Source organism: Dendrobates tinctorius, unplaced genomic scaffold, assembly GCF_039654945.1.
Source record: "Dendrobates tinctorius isolate UK_male_01 unplaced genomic scaffold, ASM3965494v1 ptg000039l, whole genome shotgun sequence".
Taxonomy (NCBI): domain Eukaryota; kingdom Metazoa; phylum Chordata; class Amphibia; order Anura; family Dendrobatidae; genus Dendrobates; species Dendrobates tinctorius.
The window spans coordinates 43,867,633-43,888,675 of NW_027361707.1; the positions used below are offsets into that span (position 1 = coordinate 43,867,633).

Consider the following 21,043-nt stretch of genomic DNA (forward strand, 5'->3'; position numbering starts at 1 on the left):
GAGAGAAGTGGGTATCAGCGACGGAGAGAGATGAGCGTGTGGGCCACTTTCTACATCTCTTGAATTTAGCCAGGTTGTGCAATTTCAAGTTTCTATATCTCCAGTAATTTTTTTATGGAAAGTGGCCATGCATGCTTGGTTATCACTCCATTCAAGTCTGCAGCTGGACTAGTTGGACTGATTAGCTGGACTATGGGCCCTCATACACAGTATATAACTGTCAGCAGAAAAATGGTTTGGCCAACTGTACATCTAGCATCTATCTCTCCTGACTTCTCCAAACACAAGAAAGCTCCCTTTGTGCATCGCTCCAATATTCTCTATGAGAGCAACCACCAGACTCCTTGGGCGCCGGCTTAAAGGGAATCTGTCACGCCTTTTTTGAGATATCATATAATGATATCATTCAATTGTGTGTCACATAAGGATTCTCTTAGTACTTTTGCTTCCCCCTGACCCCGCACCTTTCATGCATAAATACCTTTTTTATATCGGTTCAGATGTGTGTAAACTTCCACGGTCCGGTCCGCTGGGCGGGGCTTATTCACCTGCTCCCCCCTCCCTGTCTTGCTCTACACAAGAAGAAATGCATAGAGCAAGGCAGGTGAATAAGCCCCGCCCAGCGGACCGGACAGCTGCAGTTTACATACACCTGAACTGATATAAACAAGGTATTTATGCATGAAAGGTGCGGGTTCAGGGGGAAGGAAAATTACTAAGAGAATCCTTATGTGACACACAATTGAATGATATCATTATATATTCTTTTCTGAAGGCCCACATGCATGTTAAGCTGGCCATACACATTAGACATATCAACGGGTTCGGTCAACAGTCTAATGTGCATGTCAGCCAAATGATTGTTGAAAGAGATGGCGATCAGGTATGTCTAATTTCGAACTGTCAGTTGCATTATTCTCCCAGAGATAGGCCGCCGGCCGATGTATCAGTCGGCAGCTTTCTCTTTGAGAACACAGGAGCTCTTGGCCGAAAGAGAACTACTGTGTATGGGAGAGTCTGCTGAAATGGATGTCATCCGAACGATATTTTGGCTGACTAATATCTACTGTGTACGTACTGCCAGCCTTTAGTCTTTCGGCGCTGGCTTGCTGATATTGGCGGGTTGCTCCAACGCTAGTCCGATGTGCATGGGGGCCTTAAGAATAACTCATTGGACATGTCTGATTACAATTCTACTCTAAGATTTTACTAAATGTGCCTCATCTTCTTTCTAGTGAAGCAAAACTATGTTAAAAAAACTCCAATGGTTCGCTCATATAATGGCTCTCTCTACCTAGCAACTGTATAGTTCTATAGAAACCATGATTGGCATTTAGGAAATATCTAAGCTACTAGTCAGGCTGGGTTCTCCAGGTGCTCTCCATCTGATGCGACTTCTGGGCTGTAAAGGCCCCGTCACACTAAGCGATCTCGCTAGCGATTTTTTGACAGCGAGCCAGCGAGATCTCTGTGTGTGACGGGGGATCAGCGACCGGCCACCCTGCCAGTTATCGCTGATCGTGCTCGAGCGGCCTGGGCCGTTTTTCGATCGCTGGTCTCCCGCTGCCCAGCGCGCATCGCTGCGTGTGACAGCGAGAGACCAGCGACGCTGGACACTGGTTGCTAATGTAAACGTCGAGTATCCAGGAGTCGAGCGGCTCCTAGATACCCGCTGTTTACCTTGGAAACCAGCGTCCAGCATCGCTGCGTGTGACAGCGAGAGACCAGCGATCAGCGACGGTGGACACTGGTTTCTAATGTAAACGTCGAGTATCCAGGAGTCGAGCGGCTCCTGGATACCCGACGTTTACATTAGAAACCAGCGTCCAGCATCGCTGGTCCTGATCGCTGGGGCTGTCTATGTGACAGCTCACCAGCGATCAGTCTAACGATGTCCCAGCGATTCCATCATGTCGGATCGTTGGTGGGATCGCTGGGACATCGTTTAGTGTGACGGGGCCTTTAGTCAGAGTAAAGCCCCCGTTACACACAGCGAGATCGCTAGCGATATCGCTAAAACGATTTTGTGACGCAGCAGCAATATTGCTAGTGATATTGCTATGTGTGATACTTACCTTAACCGGCTCCCCCGCTGGTTATCGCTGATCGCGCGAGAACGTCCTGGACCGTTTCTCGTCGGCCACTTCCTGGCGCCGACGAGCGACGCCTGGACGCGGGCGGGAGGACGTCTTCATCGCCGCGTCTGATAGGTAACGACCGCTGCTATGTCGCTGGTGAGATCTGCCTGTTTGGCAGCTCACTAGCGACCATTTAGCGATGCACCAGTGATCCTGACCGGGTCGTATCATGGTCGGAATCGCTGGTGCATCGCAAAATGTAACGGTACGCTAAGTAAGGACTCGTACCCTGCAGTTTTGTTATGGGCTGCATACTTCTACTATAATATTCAAGATGTTGCCTACATCACAAACAAATAGAGATATGAAAAGTAATAAAGCTTCGTTCTGCTCACATCATTTACCGTCTTGGGTACGACTCGCACTGTAATTCTTGGGAAGGCACAATTTTATTTTTTACCTGTTATGTGGTACACTTGAGTGCCCAGCGAGAATCTCGTACAATACAATCCATGCGGATGTAATCGTGGGTGAATTATAACTTGAGAAGAGTGAATCTGCCAAAAATCGAATTCGGTGGATTTGCTCTAGTTTGGCTGGAAAATTAGATTTGCATCAAATATATTCCATGTGAATCCATTGTACTCACATTGCCTAGAAAAAGACTTTTTAAAAAAATAATAATTCGCCTCTCTTTCCTCACCTATCTTATGGCTGAAGATCCCCGCCAAATGCTAAACTGGTTCACTCCCTTCAGTCCCGGTATTTTATTTAGCCTTCACTTTTTGGCACCTCCAGTGCTGACCAGACCTCATGTAATGTCGTGACGTGCGTAATCCGGAGTCATGTAGGCTGCAGTCAACACCAGAGGCGCCGAAGAGTGAAGACTGAGAAGCAGAAGACTGGAGCCGGAGGGAGTGAGTGTCGGACAGTTATATATATATGATAGTATAATTTTTTTTAACCCTTAAAAAGAATACAGCAAAGTGGTGGCTGGACAGTCATCATTTTCATACATTCAAGTCTATCAAATGCAAAAAAAAAAAACAGCTTTTGGCTAATCTTTTTTTTTGTGAAATTTGGAGCAAATTCAATTTGTTTTGAATCAATTTGCTTACCTCTAATTAGTGGTAATAGGTCAACATTTCTAATAATTGACTTGTTTGTGTTGTGTGGTGCATAATTAATACTGTGCCTTCTCACACTACAGGAATGCCAATAAAGAACAATGTGGCGGTCCTACGTCAGTCTCCTGGACATAATGGCACTAACTTCCAAGGCTGCATACGGAACCTACATATAAATAATGAACTGCAAGACTTCAAGATGCTCAGTCTGCAGACAGGAATACTGCCCGGGTGTGAGCCCTGCCACAAGAAAGTCTGCGTCCACGGAACATGTGTGGCCACCAGCCAGTCCGGCTTCACCTGCGAGTGTGAAGGAGGCTGGACAGGACCACTGTGTGATCAGCAATCCAACGACCCCTGCCTAGGACACAAGTATGTGGGCTTCTTACATTGTCAGGCACAAAGGCAAATTTATGGAGATAAGAGATGGTGTATGGACTTTTTTTCATGTGAAATTAGTTTTTCAATTAATTGATGTTGAAACCAAAAAATATAGAAAAGCAATTTATGTTTTGAAAGTTTCCGAGCTCTGATTCATCTCTGTTTGCTGCTTTCCAACTTCCTGATCGGTGAAGGGACGAGCGCTCCTGATTGAGTGACAGTTAAAGGGGTTGTTCCACAAACAAAAGCATATTTTAATCAAAAGGTCTGGGAATACTAATAATTTCCAGAATTGGATGTGTTTAAAAAAATGTTCCTGTGCTGAGATAATCTTATAAATGTGTCTCTGCTGTGCACTGTGTAATGGCCGTGTCTGACCGTGCAGGAACATGGTCTGATCATACCACAGCTCCTGGGCAGGGGAGGAAGCAAAAGAGTATACAGACATTACAGCACAGGATCACCGCTGATTCTTTCTGTGAGGTAAAACATTTCCCTGGATGTTTTTAAACAATGTTTTACCTCAAAGAAAGACTCAGCCATCCTGTCTGTATACTCTCTTTTGCTTCCTCTCCTGACCAGGAGCTATTGTATATCCCACCTGTTCCTGCAAGGACAGACACAGCATGGACACGTTTATAAGATTATTTCCGCACAGGAACATTGTTTTTAGACACATCCCAATTGTGGAACTTATTATTATTTCTAGATCTCTTGATTAAAATATACTTTTGTTCGTGGCACAACCCCTTTAAAGCCAGCAGCAGTGTTCTACTGCCAGCCTGATCAGTGTCTTCTCCAATGATATTACACAAGGCAGGTTTGCCTCTGCGACATTGGAAGCTCAGTGGTGCTGATGCTGGCCAGGATCAGAAGCTAAGAGGGATCTTAGTCAGCTTGTTACAAGGTCAGCTGACAAGAGGTTGTAAGCGCTTTGGCCACCATTTCTAAACCCCAGTTCCTAATTACAGGCACCCCAGAATTGACCACAGATTTAGATTTGGAAACTTTGTACAGGTCCACAAAGCTCCCCGCTTTGTTATCATTGGCGATTCGTTGGTGTAGTTTTCTGCGCTGTGAGACAGCAGCAGCTGAACAGCAGTAAAACAAAGTGGGGAGCGTCTTCTGAGCTCACTCGGCTGCTGTCACAAAGCCAAGCTGAGGTGACACATAGTGGGGAACTGCTGCTGTGACAAAGCCGACTAGAGGCGACACATAGTGGGGAACTGCTGCTGGGACAAAGCCGACTAGAGGCGACACATAGTGGGGAACTGCTGCTGTCACAAAGCTGAGTAGAGGCGACACATAGTGGCGAACTGCTGCTGTCACAAAGCTGAGCAGAGGCGACACATATTGGGGAACTGCTGCTGTCACAAAGCTGAGCAGAGACGACACATAGTGGGGAGCTGCTGCTGTCACAAAGCTGAGCAGAGGCGACACATAATGGGGAGCTGCTGCTGTCACAAAGCTGAGCAGAGGCGACACATAGTGGGGAACTGCTGCTGTCACAAAGCTGAGCAGAGGCGACACATAGTGGGGAGCTGCTGCTGTCACAAAGCTGAGCAGAGGCGACACATAGTGGGGAACTGCTGCTGTCACAAAGCTGAGCAGAGGCGACACATAGTGGGGAGCTGCTGCTGTCACAAAGCCGAGCAGAGGCGACACATAGTGGGGAACTGCTGCTGTCACAAAGCCGAGCAGAGGCGACACATAGTGGGGAACTGCTGCTGTCACAAAGCCGAGCAGAGGCGACACATATTGGGGAACTGCTGCTGTCACAAAGCTGAGCAGAGGCGACACATAGTGGGGAGCTGCTGCTGTCACAAAGCTGAGCAGAGGCGACACATAGTGGGGAGCTGCTGCTGTCACAAAGCTGAGCAGAGGCGACACATAGTGGGGAACTGCTGCTGTCACAAAGCTGAGCAGAGGCGACACATAGTGGGGAGCTGCTGCTGTCACAAAGCTGAGCAGAGGCGACACATAGTGGGGAACTGCTGCTGTCACAAAGCTGAGCAGAGGCGACACATAGTGGGGAGCTGCTGCTGTCACAAAGCCGAGCAGAGGCGACACATAGTGGGGAACTGCTGCTGTCACAAAGCCGAGCAGAGGCGACACATAGTGGGGAACTGCTGCTGTCACAAAGCCGAGCAGAGGCGACACATAGTGGGGAACTGCTGCTGTCACAAAGCTGAGCAGAGGCGACACATAGTGGGGAGCTGCTGCTGTCACAAAGCTGAGCAGAGGCGACACATAGTGGGGAGCTGTTGCTGTCACAAAGCTGAGCAGAGGCGACACATAGTGGGGAACTGCTGCTGTCACAAAGCTGAGCAGAGGCGACACATAGTGGGGAGCTGCTGCTGTCACAAAGCTGAGCAGAGGCGACACATAGTGGGGAACTGCTGCTGTCACAAAGCTGAGCAGAGGCGACACATAGTGGGGAACTGCTGCTGTCACAAAGCCGAGCAGAGGCGACACATAGTGGGGAACTGCTGCTGTCACAAAGCCGAGTAGAGGCGACACATAGTGGGGAACTGCTGCTGTCACAAAGCCGAGTAGAGGCGACACATAGTGGGGAACTGCTGCTGTCACAAAGCCGAGCAGAGGCGACACATAGTGGGGAACTGCTGCTGTCACAAAGCCGAGTAGAGGCGACACATAGTGTGGAACTGCTGCTGTCACAAAGCCGAGCAGAGGCGACACATAGTGGGGAGCTGCTGCTGTCACAAAGCCGAGCAGAGGCGACACAGTGTGGAACTGCTGCTGTCACAAAGCCGAGCAGAGGCGACACATAGTGGGGAACTGCTGCTGTCACAAAGCCGAGCAGAGGCGACACATAGTGGGGAACTGCTGCTGTCACAAAGCCGAGCAGAGGCGACACATAGTGGGGAACTGCTGCTGTCACAAAGCCGAGCAGAGGCGACACATAGTGGGGAACTGCTGCTGTCACAAAGCCGAGCAGAGGCGACACATAGTGGGGAACTGCTGCTGTCACAAAGCCGAGCAGAGGAGACACATAGTGGGGAGCTGCTGCTGTCACAAAGACGGGTAGGGGCGACACATAGTGTGGAACTATGGTCTTCTGCAATGGCCCTACTGCTGCTGTCACACAGTTACGTCTCAGAAGATCCCATTGGTGAAGGCCACTAAAGGAATGGAATCTACACCCTTTGGTACCACATAGAGATTTCTACTGTGGGACATCCTGCACAATATTCTAAGCTATAGGCCATTTGGACATATAGAATATTGCATAGGATGCGGTCTCATACCAGTAATACAGATAGTGACATCAATTAATTTTAATGAAATTTTCTATCATAAAAACGTGAAAAAAAACACTAGGTCATTTTAACATGACACTTTCCATTTAATAGAAATCTCTGAGCTGTACAAAACCAGTAATGGATTATGGCTGGGTGGTCGGAGATTATCATATATGTAACTCTGACACATATGAAGATCATATTGCCGGGATTTCTCTACCGTGTAGTGTCCTGGGGTGCTCACTGACAACAATGTGCTAAGACGTCATGCTGATTAGATTAGATCAGCCTCGGTGTTTGGTCTTCACTGACTGTTATGGCTCATGCATCCTACATGGAATGTATATGATAAGTGCTTCCCTATTACTGAGATGCGACAATATTTCAGTTCCGGACCCTTAACCCTTGTTATACTGCAAGTCAATCAAAGACGCAGCAACAACATAGAGTTTAGGATCCCTTTTGTTCTGCTGATTGCAAGCCCTTGTGATAGCTTATGGGTAATGGCTTTAAAGGTCCACATACACATTAGACACATTATTGGTGGGCTCGGCTGATGGTCTAATGTGTATGTGGACTCTTCCCCAACAGATGATGTTGGGGAGATAAAGATCCGGCATGCCCAATATTGGACTGACGATACTTCCGTTCTCTAGAGAATACAGGTGCGCTCAAGTGAGCCCTTCTGTGCATGGATGAGATAGCGGCCAGCTAAACCTTTGGCTGAACCATCATTTGGATGACTGCTATCTATTACGTACTGGTCCCATATGGGACTGATCCTTCAGGACACATCATGAGATACAGATTAGTGATGAGTGAACGTGCTCGGATCAGGTGTTATCTGAGCATGCTCAGGTGCTAAGAATGTGTCTTCGGCGTGCTCGAATAATATGTCTGAGTCCCCGTGGCTGCATGTCTCACTGCTGTTAGACAGCCACAGCACATGGAGGAATTGCCTGGTTGTTAGGACATGCAGACGTGGGGTCTCGAACATATTATTTGAGCACGCCGTAGACACTCGGTTAGCACCCTATCATGCTCGGATAACACCTGATCTGAGCACGTTCGCTCATCACTAGTACAGATGTGTCAGCCACTTTTTGGCCAAATTTACAGACTCTCCTAAACTTTTCTGTGCTGTCATAGCTATCCCCATTGCTAGCTCCTTAATGCTGCCTATGGATCGACATTGCCATGGATGTAGGGAGCCACACCGAAAATTGGGTCAGACACTTGGGCAATCACGTGATCGCTTCCCCGGCTCCATCCTACTTTGTACAGTTGCTGAAGGCACTGCCGCCTGTATCGGTGCACGTGCTGAATGCTTATAGTGACAGCTCTCTGTAATTTATTAATTGGAGGATATTGCATAGTATCCTCTTTTGGCCAGATCTGCCCCCATTAGAATCCCCTGAAAGTAATCCATAAATTGCAGACGGGCCCATGCGCTCCCCTTTATTCATTAGCAGTGTGACTGTAAGATAACCCACTAGATATCAGAATCCCGGCAATACTACTTGTCATCATTTGCTGCACCGGGATGTTTTTAGGACAGTGTCATACATTTTTTACAGCAGACAAACAAATCTGCGTCTACAGAAGATTCTCTTTTTCTATTTTCTAAGTGTTTGGCATAAAGTTTCTTATCAATTTGAAAATACTTTTTCTTCCACCCTGCTTTTTTTTCCCGCAGCCTTTGCCTCCTAGAATCTATGTCATTTTTATATTGAATTTATGCAGCTCTGACAGTTCGCAGCTGAGAGATGTTCGCGGTACCTAGCACATATGCTGCTCTTGGCAGAATTACAGCTCCGACTTGGAGACAATTTATTTGTGTATTATTATTGTTGAGAAGGGTGTGAAATTCTCTATAACATTTCTAAAGAGGGAGGATTGTGGTAGCGGCCACTAGTAGCAGGAGATGGTTTCCAGATGTAGAATTAATGTTTTAAAGGGGCGATCAGTCCGTGCTGCCGCGCCATTGTATTTTACTGTCCTTATCTGTACCGCTAGATTAAAGGTGAGCGGAGATGGGCATGTGGTACCTGGATATAATTACGTTTTTTCTGTAGTTTTACATAGGACTACAAGTAAATCTTATGTTTTACGTTGGACTACTTAAAATCTCGCCCCAGTAAATTATAGGTGGCACTACATATTAATGTTGGATGTACTCACTAATTTCAATATATGCAATCCATCTTTTCTCAAGAGTCATGAGACACCACCCCATTGAGAACAAATGAAGACTCAAATCAGCTGGGCATTCATGTGTATATTAATGTCACATCTCCACCTGGACCTGCTCCTGCAACATCTGGTTTCGTCTCTAGACGCCACCATATTGATTCTGTGGCCAAGGCTAAAGATGGAGGAGATATCAGGCAGCCTGGGTGTATGCTTACCAGCAGGAATAATCAGCTTCCTGCTCTGGCTGATGGGACAGCACCACACCCTACTTAAACTGGGAGGTGCCAGTTATACTTTCTACTTGCTCTGGTTCTCTCCTGATGTTCAGCTATTGTTCAGCCTGTTTGATTCCTACTTTTGACTATCCTTCTGTCTGACAATTCTGCTCCTTTCTCTGACCTCCTGGTTTTGACACAGCTTTCTGACTACCCTCTGCCAGTCAGCTCCAATGGCCAGCAACTACTCTATGGACCCAGGCCAGGGGCTCCTGTATAAGTCCAGATCCATGTACAAGGATAACAGGTGAAGGCCAGGTCATCCCTTAAGGGCCTGTCACACTAAGCGATATCGCTAGCAATATCGCTATAACGTCACTGGTTTTTGTGACGTTATAGCAATATTGCTAGCGATATCGCTATGTCTGATACTTACCTCCGACCGCTCCCCCGCTGGTTATCGCTGATCGCGCGAGAACGTCCTGGACCGTTTCTCGTCATCAGCTTCCTGCTGGGGCTTCCTGCTGTGGAGACGAGCGACGCCTGGACGCGGGCGGTAGGACATCAGGATCGCCTCGTCTGACAGGTAAGTAGCGACCCCCATCCCCAGCGATGTCGCTGGTGAGATCTGCCTGTGTGGCAGCTCACTAGCGACCACTAAGCGATGCACCAGTGATCCTGACCGGGTCATATCACTGGTCGGGATCGCTGGTGCATCGCTAAGTGTGACAGTACCTTTAGATCTGGGAGATGGAGTTGCTAGCAGTAACCCTGTCCTTGGAAGCCCTCTTTAAAGAGTCACAGCTTTCTGACTACCCTCTGCCAGCCAGCTCCAATGGTCAGCAGCTGCTCTATGGACCCAGGCCAAGGACTCCTGTGTAAGTCCAGATCCCTGTACAAGGATTAACAGGTGAAGGCCAGGTCATCCCTTAGATCTGGGAGATGGAGTGGCTAGCAGTAACCCTGTCCATGGAAGCCCTCTATCAAGAGACACAGCTTTCTGACTACCTTCTGCCAGCCAGCTCCAATGGCCAGCAGCTACTCTATGGACCCAGGCCAGGGGCTCCTGTGTAAGTCCAGATCCCTGTACAAGGATTAACAGGTGAAGGCCAGGTCTTCCCTTAGATCTGGGAGATGGAGTGGCTAGCAGTAACCATGTCCTTGGAAGCCCTCTATCAAGAGACACAGCTTTCTGACTACCCTTTGCCAGTCAGCTCCAATGGCCAGCAGCTACTCTATGGACCCAGGCCAGGAGCTCCTGATCAGCATGGTGGCTCAGTAGTTAGCACTGCAGCCTTGTAGCGCTGGGGTCCAGGGTTCAAATCCAACCAAGGACAACATATGCAAGGAGTTTGAATGTTCTCTCCGTGCTTGCGTGAGTTTACTCCGGGTATTCTGATTTCCTCCCACACTCCAAGACATACTGATAGGGAAATTAGATTGTGAGCCCCATTGGGGACAGTGATGATAATGTATGAAGCGCTGCGGAATAAAATAGTTCTATATAAGTAAAGCATGATAAATAAAAAGTCCAGCTCCCTGAACAAGGATTAATAGGTGAAGGACAGGTCATCCCTTAGATCTGGTAGATAGAGTGGCTAGCGGTAACCCTGTCCACGGAAGCCCTCTAACAAGAGCAGCCAGGCTACCACGCACAGTGCCCTTCTGTGACAGTGTATTTCTAAGAGAATATACCAGGCCCTAATTGATAAGTGAGGGTACCTAGCTATCTGTGTTTTGTAGTTACTGTCCCTTTCAGACTTCGGTTACATGATCACTTGTGGTATAAAACTCCAATGTCACAGTAATAATAGTTAACGTAGTTGCGTTGCAACTGGCAGTTGGCTGCGACCACGACTCAACAGTTGGAAGAAATCCACCCTGAATCTTTGCGCAACCCAAGCGGGACATTGCGATCTAGATGTTGTACATCAATATGTCGCCGTGCAGCCCTAACCACAATCTTACCTACATTTCTAGTATCTCACCAATACAGCTATATATGTTGAGTGAGGACCCTTGGATGTGAATTGAACACAGTGTGCCCCTCTAAAAATTACAAAATAAGAAAAGTAAAAGGAAAGCTACAATAATTTTGGATTCAGAGCTAATCTATGTGCACTAATGATATTTTTCTATATTTTTAGGTGTGTACACGGCACCTGTCTGCCGATCAATGCATTTTCCTACAGCTGTAAATGCTCCTCAGGCTATGGGGGAGTCCTGTGTGACGAAGCTGAAGAACACATGAGCCCTTGCCAATCACTTAAGTGTAAGCACGGGAAGTGTAGGATTTCAGGCCTAGATAAAGCCTACTGTGAGTGCAACACCGGATACACCGGAGACAGCTGTGACAAAGGTAAATCACACGACTAAAGGATAAAAAAAACAAATATTCTGCCCATACGTATTATCCAGTGAATGTCACATGGATTTACCCAGGAATTGTCATTGTATTTCCTTTCTACATTTCTCATTGATGCTTGCGGGAGTCTCGTATATATTATTGCTATTTGTATTTCTTTTTTTTTAAGAACCGGATCAAATATTATTATTAGTGCAGGGTCTGACGCTCCACACTTCCAATTCCATTTTATCTGTGTCTCTAAACTAACTTGGTGTGTCGTGCCATTTTTTTTCTTATACTCCTGTGTGTGTTTCTCTGTGTCAGCATTAAGAAAAAAATCCCAAAGATCTAAAATACAATTTATTTAGGATTTTACAATTGCGTTCAGCATTGATAGCAAGGAAAGTGCGGTCTCTAATGTTATTCTTGTTGTTAAAAAAAAAAATGAAACCCAGATGGAAACCTTTTATTCATTTACTGGGAATTTCATTGATCCATACACTCATCTGTTTTAAAAACGGACCCGTGTGTTCGATCCGCGAGACTCGGCGCACGTTCTCATCTGTTTTGCAGATCAGGCTTGGCCATTAAAGTCTTCAGCAATCCATGAAACATGGATGGAAAACTTCAGTTTCCGATCCGAATTTCATCTGTTTTTCAATAATCCTTTGGTGGATTCATCAAGTCTGGCATAGTGCACACTCTTGATGGAGGACAAGGTGTGCCAAATTCATAAACGTGCGCACACTACTTAATGAATTTGGCGCTTCTTCCGAGTGGTATGCACTTCCGTTACTCCAGTCAGGGACTGGAGTAGTATTTCTGCTGTGCAAAACACTGGCAGTTTTGATGAATTGGACAAGCCAACATGGCCATGCCCTCGTCTTTCCCCAGCTCTGAGTTAATACATGCTGGTATGAAAATGGCAAAAGTCGCAAAATTTTTGTGCAACTTCTCATGACACAAAAATTTTTGCAATTTTTCAAAGCTTTGATGCCAGACTTCTGGCCCAAAAGCTTTGATTCATCAGCCCTATAGGATACAAAAAGTTCAGACAGCCTACCTCCTTCAGTTTTAAAAAAAAAAGGTGAGAAAAAAAACATGTAAAACAGAGGAAACATAGATGACACAAGAGAAGAACGGTCTGATTTAGACCGATGTAAAAAATAGATATGGATGTGTAAAAGTAGACTAAGGCTGGCCAGACAAATTACATACCTGAACACCTTTTCAGCAAACAGCTTTTCTTTAAGGCTCCCTCCATCATATACATGCATGCCCTGCTCGGCCGAGTGCGCATGTGTTCTATGTAGGGAAACAGAAACCTCAGCTAGGGGAAAAACAAAAATAGGCACGTTGAAATCTAACTCCTGGATGCTCACCCTCCCGGCATTGCTGCATTAGATGGTCAGCCAATTTGACGTGTAAGACCCCAACTTCCATCTATAACAAAGCAAAAAAACGCAGTGCCAGGTCCATTTTCAATTAGTTACTCCCAAATTCCAAGGGGGTCCGAACAGGTTTCTGTCGGGATGATTTTTTATATCAGGAATTGCACAGCAGACTGTACTTTTCTAGCTGCCAAAAAAAAATCAGAATCCCTAGTAACAAACAGCGCAAATGTGAACAAAGCTTAAACTTTATTACTCCACATTCCTCAAAATATATATATATTTTAATATTATATTAGAATAGAACAGAAATTGCAATAAAGTTTTATTAATTCTATATTCAATGAATAATACAAATGAATATCATTGAATATTTGGCACTGCTCTAAAATTAAATACATTTGATAATTTAAGTAAAACAAATGTTTTATATAATTTTTATATACCATCAATTTTTATATATTTTTTCATGTAAAAATATATTTGGCTAATTTACTATAATTATAATGATATGCTCTCTAAACCGTTACTAATGTCTTATATTAACTTTTGTGATTTGTGACTTTTTTTTGTTTTAGTTATTGTCAAAAGTAATTGTCTCCCATGCTTATTCGGGCGTAAAGGGATTGTATGACATTAGAAAAACATTTGGCCAATCAGTGTCAGTATTGTCCATGGGTTACTTCTGGGACTGCAGTTCAGTCCCATTCATGGACAAAAGTGGCACTATTTCTGTGAAAAGCGTATATGTTTTCTAATCCTGTAGTCTCAGTGGATACTGATTTCCTTGTGGAGATCCAGCTGGTGTGGAAGTGTTAAAGGGAATCTGGCAGCAGGTTCTTGCTATAAGCATAGTAAGATGTAGGGACAGAGACCCCGATTACAGTAATGTGTCACTTACTAGGCTTTGGGTAGCCATTGCAATAAAATCAGTGTTTTATTAGCAGGAGATTATCAACAGAGAAGAACTAAGTATCTCGTGCCTCCCAGTCCAATCCTGCCCCTATAAATGATTAGCAGATTTCTGTTAATACACAGTCAGGACCGAAAGTGTCGGCGCCCTTGAAATTGTTCCAGAAAATGAAGTATTTCTCCCGGACAATTATTTCAATTAGATGTTTTGTTATACACATTTATTTCCTTTGTGGGTATTGGAACAAACAAGAACAACAGAGAAAAAAGGCAAATTGGACATAATTTCACACAAAGCTCTAAAAATGGTCTGGATAAAATTGTTGCCAATCAATCACTTCCTATAACCATCAATAAGCATCTAACGACTCTCAACTGGAATTTTGGAGCACTCTTCTTTTGCAAACTGCTCCAGGTCTCTCATATTTGAAGGCGCCTTCTTTCCAACAGCAATTTAAGATCTCTCCACAGGTGGGATTTAGATCCAGACTCATTCCTGGACACTTCTGAACTCTCCAGCATTTTGTTTCTATCAATTTTTGGCTGCTTCTTGACGTATGATTCGGGTCATTGTCCTGCTGGAAGACCCATGACCTAGGGCGCAAACCCATTTTTCTGACACTGGGCACACTACATTGCAACAAAAAATCCTTTTGTAATCATCAGATTTCATGATGCCTTGCACACAGTCCAGGCACCCAGTGCCAGAGCAAAACAGCAAAACAAGTGCAAAACATCTTTGAACCTCCACCATACTTGACTGTAAGTACAGTGTTCTTTTCTCTGTAGGCCTCATTCTGTTTTCGGTAAAGAGTAGAATGATCTCCTTTACCATAAAGCTCTGTCTTGGTCTCATCTCTCCACAAAATACTTTCCCAAAAGTATTTTGGTTTACTCACGTATATTTTGGTAGTCTAGCTTTTTTATGTTTCTGTGTCAGCAGTGGGGTCCTCCTGGGTCTCCTGCCATAGTGTTTCATTTCATTTAAATGTCGATGGATAGATCACACTGACATTGATGCACCCTGAACCTGCAGGAAAGCTTGAATGTCTTTGGAACTTGATTGGGGCTGCTTATCCACCATCCGGACTATCCTGCGTTGCAACCTTTCATCAATTTTTCTCTGCCGCCCACATCCAGGAAGATTAGCTACGGTGCTATGGGTTGTAAATTTCTTGATTATGTTGCGCACTGTGGACAAAGGAACATCAAGATACCTGGAGATGGACTTGTAACCTTCAGATTGTCGACATTTTTCAACAATTTGGGTTCTCAAGTCCTCAGACAGTTCTCTTCTCCTCTTTCTGTTCTCCATGCTTAGTGTGGCACACAGACACACAATGCAAAGACTGAGTCAACTTCTCCCCTTTCTATCTGGCTTCGGATGTGATTTTCATATTGCCCACATCTATTACTTGCCACAGGTGAGTTTGAACGTGCTTGAAACTAAATTGTTTACCCACATTTCTGGAAAGGTGACAACAATTTTGTCAGAACCATTTTTGGGGTTTAGTGGAAATTATGTCCAAGTTACCTTTTTTTTTCTCTGCTGTTCCAATGCACACAAAGGAAACAAACACATGTATAACAAGACTTGTGTCACTGCAATATTTTTCTGGGAGAAATACTTCATTTTCTGGAACAATTTCAAGGCTGCCAACACTTTGGACCATGACTATACAATGAACACAAAAAGCTGCCAATCACTGTGGGCAGAGTTACACAGGGCTCAGCTTTCTGAGCTCAGCCAAAGCTTCTGTAGCGAAAACTGTGATTCTATCACAACTTCTGCACCCAATAAGCTAAGTGATACATCATTGGAATCAGGGTCTCCGCCCTACATCACACTACTGTCACTTTACACAGCAAAAACTTGCCGACAGATTCCCTTTGAAAGCAACACTCTAATCTCATACAACCTCTTCACTGTGTATTCTCTGTTGTCTTGTGTTATGTTTGTTTTGCATGTTCTGTAATGGACAGCGATTCCACACTTATCTCAAACTCTGCTCTTCACCCTTCAGCCTTCACTGATTTATCACAGAGAATTCCACAGGTGAGACAGTCGAAACACAAGGGATTATTCCTCTTCCTCTCTCCTCCCGCCTTCCATTGTAGTGTCTCCTTCCTCCATATATCAACGTCTTCCCCTTTCTTTTTCCTCAGCTGGCATTTATTTATTTTGTTTTCGGCATCAATGTGACTGGGAAAATGGGGAACAGGGCCAGGGAAGTGATTAACAGATGGCTCATTTTTAGCTGGTTTATACTTTGGTAATTTATGAAGCCAGTGGAATGTAACTTGTATTAAGCAACAGATTGAATAATATTGAGCTGGAGGTCTAATAAATTAAATTGCATGCTCTCCGAAACAGTTCCCTCATGTAAACAGAACCAGCTGTTGCGGCAAGGAACGGTAAATGTGTAGTTTTCAATTAAAGCGCAAAAGATTTCAGCCGCCAATTTTGCTGTCACTGTAATAATGTTGTATTTATTGTGAATAGACTGCAAATTTTTCATAAAATTATGACTACTATTGAACCAAAGGGTGACGTCCAGTGAAGTGTAATATTTCGTGATATGATGACCTTTCCATGCCGTTCAGTAGATAATGCTTGATCGAAACAGATTGGAGGGCAGTAGTACACCGCGGTGTTAGATATTTTAAGTCTTTGTCTACTGTCATAGGCAATTTTTTCTCATTGCTCTACACACCTCTGAACTGAAAAGTGAAGCATTGCCTTGCTTCAAAAATTTCTTAGCCAATTCGTTTTGCTTTTACATATGCAATGCCAACTGTAGTGCAGCGGTATCCACACTGAGCATTGATGGGGCAGTGACCCAGCAAAGTTCAAAAGTCTCTTTAATGTTCAACTCACATAAACACAGCACACAATATCCTCCGGATCGCAGCCCGGAACCATATCCTCTGGATTGCAGTTAATAAACACGTCATTCCACCTCCAGTTTACAACCAGGCACAGGACAGTCTACCTCGGAGCCTGTTTCAGTGAGTGACTGCACCACCGTGTACGCTGTGGGTGCCAGGCCTTTCAGCTCCCTTGGCTGTTTGGCTCCGCTGGCCTGTGTTGCCTCACACAGGTGGAGCTCTGCAGAGCCTTCAGCCCTGCACTCTTGCAAACACCAAACTGACCCTGACACTGACACACCCAAACCCTTTACTGCAGGGCTTTTAACTGGAATCTGTGCCCGTGGGCCACATGGAAAACCCGGGTCTAGAATGAAATGGACTGCACCACTACCATCTGTAGTCTGTTTCAAAACACAAAAGCCCAGAGCTGATTTTCCCTAAATCTGCCTTGGATAAGCAGCATGTCCAAGACCTATACTCATTTATAGTCTGCATTGCAATCACAGCTATGCTTGTAACTGCAATGCACTCCCATGGCCTCAACACACCTCCGTGCGCATCCTGGGGGGAACACGCAGGGACCCTTACATGTGACACCGCTCACACAACTAATGCATCTCCAAGGCAACAGCTTAAATGGGTTGTTCCCTTTAAATAAAATTACCTCCATCCCCATGGTTTGATATAAAAAAAAATAAAACGCACTGTGCTCACATTTCCTGGGTCAACCGGGAAGTCTCCACCGGTGTTCCTGGTGTCTGGTATTGGATGTAGCGCTAAGGTCACATTGACAGCACTGCGGTCAAATAGTGAGCTCACTGGCTATGAACATTCACAGGCTAGAGTGGCTGAGCTCACTGATTGGCTGCAACCCTGACAAAGTGACGTCAGAAAAGCAGGCAATGCCAGACACTGGGAACAGTGGTGGAGATTCACTTGGGGTAGGTGAGTAGAGAATTTGTTTTTCATAGTAAATTGCATCGAGCGGAGAAATGTAATTGAAAAGAACAAGCCCTTTATAACAAACCAGTAGTCTGATCCTACAATCATTCTCCCCTCAATCTACCAACTGTATATTAGCCATAAGTAGGGAATAGATGAAAGGGAATGTAATTACAGTATCAGACTACACATCATTTTTTGTAGTCTGTTACCATGGAGACAGAGGTATGTTTAGGAGATGTAAACATTAAATAGTGCCCATGAAAAATCCCTAAATTGCCCAAATTATTAATACACTACATTAAGTTAGTCTCTTTTTGGAATTCAGACTAATTGAAGAGAAGTCATTTCATTTCATGTTTTTGTCGCCCTCCTTACCCCAAGGTTTGTCCAGTGGTGACTTCAAATCCTGTAGTGGGTATCCAGCATTACCATAGTGTGCTAATTAGCTTTATTTATGACAAAATATAGTTTAAAGGTAATTTCTTTATTACAAATGTAGAGGTGGGGGTAGTGTGGGATTTTTTAAACTAAAAATGCAGTAGCATGACTTCTTGTAAAAAAACAAGTGTCCAAAGGTTAAGGGGACCATGTTAGGAGCAATTTCGAGCAGTAACCAAACCTCTCATAAACACAAGTGATCATAACCTATTTTTGTCAGATAACTATATAGTAGGTAAATTTCCCCCCCTTTTTCTTGATAATTCAATAAAACAGAAAAATACTTCAAATTTTCACCTTATGAAAAGCGCATATTCTAATTTGGTTTCATTTTATCTACAGAAATCTCTTGCCGAGGGGAACGGATCAGAGATTATTACCAAAAGCAGCAAGGTTACGCTGCTTGCCAGACGACCGAGAAGGTATCGCGACTAGAATGCCGAGGGGGATGCACAAATGGTCAGTGTTGCAGACCACTGAGAAGTAAGCGACGGAAATACATTTTTGAGTGCACAGATGGCACCTCATTTGTGGACGAAATCGAGAAAGTCATAAAGTGTGGCTGTACAAAGTGCCCCTCCTAAATACGTATCCTTCAGAAGCCCTTTTTGAAAACGTTGTATACCTTTTATGATCGTGTTGGACTAATTCAAACTTGATAGTGGAAAATATTTGAATTATATTGTAAAATAAAGAAACAGACATATTTTTATTAAGAAAAATAAAAAAAAGAAAATGACGTTTTCCTCACTGGCAATTCAAAAAAGAAAAAAAGTCTAAAATTTTTAAAGCAAGACTTCTCACAAAGAAGAGATATCGGAAGAATAACTCTAAGTCTACGGAGATGTCACTTAAGGAAGGGGACTACAAGTACTGTTCGACATGGTTTTTGTTCATGAAACACATGCTGGAAAATCACTGAAAAAAATGATCCTGGATATAGAGACTTATAAATTGGTTAACATATCAGCATTGATGAGCCATGCCGATTGGTGAGCCACACATTTAATAGAAGACAAGCTGTGAATAATAAAGGATCAAGTTGATTCAGTCTCTTGCACCGAATTGACTCTACCTAATCAGCTAAAGCGTATTAAGGAACTCTGCGCATTCCAAGTCATCTGGAAAGGAACAGTAATGGGGACGGACATGAGCCCAGAATAGACTTCTAAAAATGTTATTGTCACGTGATAGCACAAGAAGCTTAAAAAAGTCTTCATCTAGCCATTTTCCAGTATTATCTTTTTTGTAATATAAAAATTAACTGGGCCATTAGTATATAAAAGTCTGGTAGTTTTTTAATTAGGAATAATTTTACAAAAAGTTTATAAAAACAGTATTCGGAATATGAATGAAACATATTTATTGTATCAGAGTACATCATTCTTAACAATTTTAGGTTATCCCTTTTTCAATGCTTTAATATATATTAATTTATATTTGTCCTGATATTTTTCTATTTTGGTAAATGCAAAATGACTCAAAGTCAGGATTTTTTTCTCTTATAGAAGTAACATAGCAAATTGTGTCTGATGGTTTTGTTTTGTCTGATATGTGTTCCCTAATGTGGTTGTGTAACTGGCAATGCCATCAAAGTCTGAAGGTATTGCTGGAAAATGTACATTAGAGTGTCTTCACATTAGATCGAATTTATATAGAAGTATTTTTCCCTACATATAATATAAATATAATGTATATTATTTACGTAAAACTAAAATTGTGTTCTAGGCATATAAATGTCTCTAGGCATTAGTAAATCCTTTCTATTCCCTCCCCCATGAGGATCTAACTGTCTTATTGAGCAGTTCATACTGTTCCCAATTGTGATTTTTATTTCCCCATAATAAGACTACCATAGTATTACTTGGTTCCCATGTTAATATGCTGCTGCTAAACTACAGTATATGATTATTAATGGATGGTAGTGGGCTGTGCTCTTCTTTCCTTAAATAAAAAAAAACAGACACTCTATACAAAAACATTTGTTAAGTTCAGAATTTTTTAAAAAATTTGTATTTACAAAAAAAAAATAGGTGTACATGTGTAATACAGCGTGCTTTGTCTCACTTGGACTGATATCAGTCATGCAACTGATGTTTGTAAATTAAACAGATATTACTTCCATAACTTATGACTCATCTCCTTCAACTTTTCAAGGTCACTTTGAAGCAACTGTTTATGTATTAATAAATATGTGAATCACATAAAATACAATTCCTTGCATAGTGGTATTAAGCAGGCTATACATTTATTTGCCAAACAGGTATTCTTGCCGTCTCCTCCCATACACATACAGTAGCTGGCAAATGTATTCACCTCCTTGGTATTTTTCATGTTTTGCTACCTCACAACCAGGAATTTCACTTTTTTTGGGGGTTTTCTTCAGTTCATGTAAAGAACATGCCTACAACTCTAAACATTTGGTTTTCTTTTTATTATGAAGCACACAACAAATAGGACAAAATAACTGAAACAGTCAGTGTGCATAACTATTTAAACTACAAAGTCAGTACTTTGTAGAGCCTCTTTTTGTGGTAATAATAGATGCAAGTCGTTTTGGATAAGTCTCTATGAGCTTTCGACATCTTGCCACTGAGATTTTTGCCCATTACACAAGGCAAAACTCCTCCAGCTCTTTCAAACTAGTTGGTTTCCTCTGTTGAACAGCAATCTTCAAGTCTGACCACAGATTCTCAATTGGGTTATGGTCTGGGCTTTGACTAGGCCACTCCAAAAAAATTACAGGTTTTCCCTTAAACCAGTCAATTGTTGCTTTAGCAGTATGCTTTGGGTCATTGTCTTGCTGGAAGGTGAACCTCCGTCCCATTCTCAAATCACTGACTGAAACAGGTTTTGCTCAAGAATATCACTGTATTTTGCAC

General features: G+C 43.6%; 1 protein-coding gene across 3 annotated transcripts in view; it reads left to right on the plus strand.

Annotated features, from left to right (window-relative positions):
- Positions 1-20,288, plus strand: part of SLIT2 (slit guidance ligand 2) — a 441,790-nt gene extending 421,502 nt beyond the window's left edge. For 2 of the 3 annotated variants that reach the window (XM_073574660.1, XM_073574661.1), the window contains 3 exons: positions 3,289-3,577; positions 11,405-11,616; positions 18,504-20,288. In XM_073574660.1, the coding sequence (XP_073430761.1) occupies positions 3,289-3,577; positions 11,405-11,616; positions 18,504-18,745 (743 nt within the window). In that variant the 3' untranslated portion in view covers positions 18,746-20,288. Of the gene's footprint in view, positions 1-3,288; positions 3,578-11,404; positions 11,617-15,931; positions 15,964-18,503 lie in introns of all 3 variants that reach the window. The other variant, XM_073574662.1, reaches the window with a different exon arrangement.
- Positions 20,289-21,043: the final 755 nt, after the last annotated feature.